This window comes from Lycium ferocissimum, unplaced genomic scaffold (genome assembly GCF_029784015.1).
Source record: "Lycium ferocissimum isolate CSIRO_LF1 unplaced genomic scaffold, AGI_CSIRO_Lferr_CH_V1 ctg25280, whole genome shotgun sequence".
Classification (NCBI taxonomy): Eukaryota; Viridiplantae; Streptophyta; class Magnoliopsida; order Solanales; family Solanaceae; genus Lycium; species Lycium ferocissimum.
In genome coordinates this window covers 1-4,798 of record NW_026722173.1, presented here as the reverse complement: position 1 = coordinate 4,798, position 4,798 = coordinate 1, and the positions used below count along the sequence as shown (strand labels likewise).

Below are 4,798 nucleotides of genomic sequence, written 5' to 3'. Positions count from 1 at the left end.
GGAAGAATCCGACATAGTTTTATACGGATACTGCCAGGAGATAGAGTCAAAATTTAAGTAAGTCCTTATGATTCAACGAAAGGGCGTATAATTTCTCGACTCCACAACAAAGATTTGAAGGATTAGTTTTTCAACTCACCATTCCTTTCGTGGGAATACAATTCGAGATGAAAAATTTCAAGAAACTTATTTTCTCCAAGAAATAGATTCAGAATTAAGGTAAGGAATGAGAAATATGAAAATAAGGACTTCCGTTCGTAAAATTTGTGAAAAATGTCGACTAATCCGTAGGCGGGACGAATTATAGTAATTTGTTCCAACCCGAGACATAAACAAAGAAGACAGGGATAATCAGACTTGCCAGAAGAGCCGATGTTTTGACATGAAATGGATATATATATCTCTGATAAAGAATCTGTTTTGACGCAAAGGGAGTTATTCATGTTCAAATGCGGATATATCCAGATATATCTCTGTTGCATACTCATATTTTCCTGCTGCGGTTTGAGCAGCAAAAGGTGTTCCTCTTCTTGTACCCCTGAATCCACAAGTACCCGCGGAGGACCAAGAAATTACCCGACCCCGTACATCTGTAACGGTCACAATGGTATTGTTGAAACTTGCTTGAACATGAATAACTCCCTTTGGTATTCTACGTGCACTTACGTGAACCAATACGTCCACTCCTACGCGAACTAATTTTCGGTATAGCTTTTGCCATATTTTATCATCTCGTAAATATGAGTCAGAGATATATGGATATATCCATTTCATGTCAAAACAGATTCTTTATTTGTACATCGGCTCTTCTGGCAAGTCTGATTATCCCTGTCTTTGTTTATGTCTCGGGTTGGAACAAATTACTATAATTCGTCCCCGCCTACGGATTAGTCGACATTTTTCACAAATTTTACGAACGGAAGCTCTTATTTTCATATTTCTCATTCCTTACCTTAATTCTGAATCTATTTCTTGGAAGAAAATAAGTTTCTTGAAATTTTTCATCTCGAATTGTATTCCCACGAAAGGAATGGTGAAGTTGAAAAACTAATCCTTCAAATCTTTGTTGTGGAGTCGAGAAATTATACGCCCTTTCGTTGAATCATAAGGACTTACTTAAATTTTGACTCTATCTCCTGGCAGTATCCGTATAAAACTATGTCGGATTCTTCCTGAAACAGAATTTAGAATCAGATCTAAACGAACCCGGAACAGACCGTTGGGAAGCGATTCAGTAATTAAAGCTTCATGACTCCATTTTGGTTCTTAAAGTTCCCTTGAGGTATCAACTAATGAGAAAGATATTAGACAACCCCCCTTTTTTATTTTTAACAAATTTCACAAATAGGAAGTTTCGAATCCAATTTGGATATTATAAAGGATTACCAGATATAACACAAAATTTCTCCACCTATTCCTTCTAGTCGAGCCTCTCGGTCTGTCATTATACCTCGAGAAGTAGAAAGAATTACAATCCCCATTCCACCTAAAATTCGCGGAATTCGTTGATAATTAGAATAGATTCGTAGACCAGGTCGACTGATTCGTTTTAAATTTAAAATATTTCTATAGGGTCTTTTCTTATTCCTTCTATGTCGCAGGGTTAAAACCAAAAAATCGTTGTTGTTTTCTCGATGTTTTCTCACGTTTTCGATAAAACCCTCTCGTAAAAGTATTTGAACAATATTTTCGGTAATATTAGTAGATGCTATTCGAACCACCCTTTTTCGATCCATATCAGCATTTCGTATAGAAGTTATTATCTCAGCAATAGTGTCCCTACCCATGATGAACTAAAATTATTGGGGTCTCCAAATTTGATATAATCAACGTGTTTTTTACTTATTTATTTTTGAATATGATATGAATTATTAAAGATATATGCGTGAGACACAATCTACTAATTAATCTATTTCTTTCAAATACCCCACTAGAAACAGATCACAATTTCATTTTATAATACCTCGGGAGCTAATGAAACTATTTTAGTAAAATTTAATTCTCTCAATTCCCGGGCGATTGCACCAAAAATTCGAGTTCCTTTTGGATTTCCTTCTTGATCAATAACAACTGCAGCATTGTCATCATATCGTATTATCATCCCGTTGTCACGTTTGAGTTCTTTACAGGTACGCACAATTACAGCTCTAACTATTTCTGATCTTTCTAGGGGCATATTTGGTACTGCTTCTTTGATCACAGCAACAATAACGTCACCAATATGAGCATATCGACGATTGCTAGCTCCTATGATTCGAATACACATCAATTCTCGAGCCCCGCTGTTATCCGCTACATTTAAATGGGTCTGAGGTTGAATCATTTTTTTAATCCGGTCTTTGAATGCAAAGGGCGAAGAAAAAAAAAAAAAGAAATATTTTTGTCCAAAAAAAGAAACATGCGGTTTTGTTTCATATCTAAGAGCTCTTTCTAGATTTTTTTCTATTACATTAGGAAATAATGAATTGAGTTCGTATAGGCATTTTGGATGCTGCTAGTGAAATAGCCCTTCTGGCTATATTTTCTGTTACTCCACCCATTTCATAAAGTATTCGACCCGGTTTAACAACAGCTACCCAATATTCAGGGGATCCTTTTCCTGAACCCATACGTGTTTCTGCGGGTCTTAGTGTAACTGGTTTGTCTGGAAATATACGTACCCATATTTTTCCACCACGACGTGCATTTCGTGTCATTGCTCGTCGGCCTGCTTCTATTTGTCTAGATGTAATCCAAGCAGGTTCAAGTGCCTGAAGAGCATATTTACCGAAAGAAATATGATTACCTCGATAAGATATTCCCTTCATTCTTCCTCTATGTTGTTTACGGAATCTGGTTCTTTTGGGGTTATAGTTGATGGTTGTTTCTGAATTCCATCTCTACTACAGAACCGGACGTGAGAGTTTCTTCTCATCCAGCTCCTCGCGAATAAAAGGATTCCAAAAATTTGAATTTGAATTAAGCTAGAATAGTCAATCTTAAGTTAAGATATATATGTATTTACTGAGTAATACCTTGAACGTGGGATTCTTTCAGATTTCATTCAATCTATTAGTAATTTGTATATCTTGTTTGAATAGATAACTAAACTTTTTCGTTTTCTAAATAGAAATATCAAAAAAATTGTATTATTATACCAAATCCTTATTTTGTTCTTTATTGTATTGTCCTCAATTTTGCAATAAAAAAGGTTTCGCGGGCGAATATTTACTCTTTCAATCCCTATTTCATTTGTAGGGTTAACTCGTGACTTCTCAGATCTCAGAATACATGAATTAATCTCTGGTTCGTTCCGCCATCCCGACCAGTGAATCATTAAGATTCCTTTTTCAATAGAATCTTTTGCATTCACAAGTTCCGTCGTTCCCATCACTTCTTACTTAATGGTTAGGTCCGAATTCTACAATGGAGCTCAGAATAAAATTGGTTCTTGAGTCAATCTTCTCAGTCTTTATTGGCTCGCAGCTCTTGATTTTTTGTTCTATTTCTATAAGAAGATTCATTTTATTATGGTATGAATGCGTATTGATGCTTTATTACACTGCCTTTTATGAGATTACTCATAGACCTTACATATTGGAATTTTATATCATTGGTATTCTTTTTCTCTCTTTCTCTCATCCTTCCATTTATCCACATCCTTTTTGTCTATTTTGCTTTACAACTTAGAATCATATTTTTTTTTGTTATGCAAAAGATTTCAGTTGCTACAAAGATATGACCTATATATCATATCTTGACTGGTTCTTTAGATCCAGATAATGCGAAGTGATGGGTTGGTTATTAGTTCTATAGTTTTTAGTTCATACTATGTGGGCTGGTCTTTGTTAATCCTAACCCTAAAAAAACCAACGAGTCACACACTAAGCATAGCAATTATATCAAATGGTCAATCGAATTTTTATTCAACCTTATAGAATTAAGAATTAGAAATGTTCCCCTTGATTGATTAGAAAAAGAATGAATTGGTCTTTTTTTGTTCAATCATTGGATAGAAGGGAAAGACAAGTAGTAAAATTATTCCTCGTCTAGAAATATCCAAATTTTGATGCCCAATACTCCATAGATAGTTCGAACTGTATAAGAGCAATAATCAATTTTAGCTCGAATCGTTTGTAGGGGAACCCTACCTTCTCTGATCCATTCGACACGTGCAATTTCTTTTCCGTCGATACGCCCCGCAATTTGTATTTGAATTCCTTTTGTATCTGCTTGTTCTGTTAATTCAATAGCCTTTTTCATTGCTTTTCGAAATGAAACTCTATTCTTTAATTGTCCAGCTATAAATTCTGCAAGAATATTAGGGTTTCCGTAAGGTTTTGCAATTCTTGTGACAGCAATGTTCAGTTTTCGGTTTACACAATTAAATTCTTTTTGTAAGGTCGTTTGTAATTCTTCGATTCCGCGCGGTCGACTTTCTATTAATAATTTTGGGAATCCCATAAAGATTATGACCTGGATCAGATCGATTCTTTTTTGAATCTCTATACGTGCAATTCCCTCGACGCCAGAGGACGTTCTCATATTCTTTTGTACATAATTCTTGATACAATCTCTTATTTTTTGATCTTCTTGTAAACCTTCAGAATAATTTTTTGGTTGTGAAAACCAAAGGGAATGATGACTTTGGGTTGTACCCAGTCTGAAACCAAGTGGATTTATTTTTTGTCCCATAATCCCCCACTATTATACATATCACGATACATCATAGCTGTAGATTTTTTTTTTCCATCTCGTTTTTTTTAACGAATCTATCTCGACATATTCATCATCTAAAGATATATCTTTCATTACAATA

At 34.8% G+C, this 4,798-nt stretch overlaps 2 protein-coding genes across 2 annotated transcripts; both read right to left on the bottom strand.

The window, feature by feature from the left end:
• Positions 1–1,963: 1,963 nt before the first annotated feature.
• Positions 1,964–2,323, bottom strand: LOC132043474 (large ribosomal subunit protein uL14c; the record flags this gene model as incomplete). Its single annotated transcript, XM_059433944.1, has 1 exon — positions 1,964–2,323. A coding segment is annotated over exon 1 (360 nt), but the record flags the coding sequence as incomplete, so codon positions are not given.
• A 127-nt stretch (positions 2,324–2,450) lies between these two features.
• LOC132043475 (large ribosomal subunit protein uL16c) lies at positions 2,451–3,370 on the bottom strand. Its single transcript, XM_059433945.1, has 2 exons — positions 3,212–3,370; positions 2,451–2,750 (listed from the first exon to the last, which is right to left on the bottom strand). Exons 1-2 carry the CDS (start codon positions 3,368–3,370, stop codon positions 2,451–2,453), a joined length of 459 nt encoding a protein of 152 aa, XP_059289928.1.
• Between the last annotated feature and the right edge of the window lie 1,428 nt (positions 3,371–4,798).

What these genes read in the sequence shown, in the direction of transcription:
- LOC132043475 (XM_059433945.1), bottom strand. Translation starts at nt 3,370, where the DNA reads ATGGGAACGACGGAACTTGTGAATGCAAAAGATTCTATTGAAAAAGGA. An exon ending in ATGAAATAGGGATTGAAAGA is followed by an intron (nt 2,751 to 3,211) that starts GTAAATATTCGC and finishes TATGCTCTTCAG; the next exon opens with GCACTTGAACCTGCTTGGAT.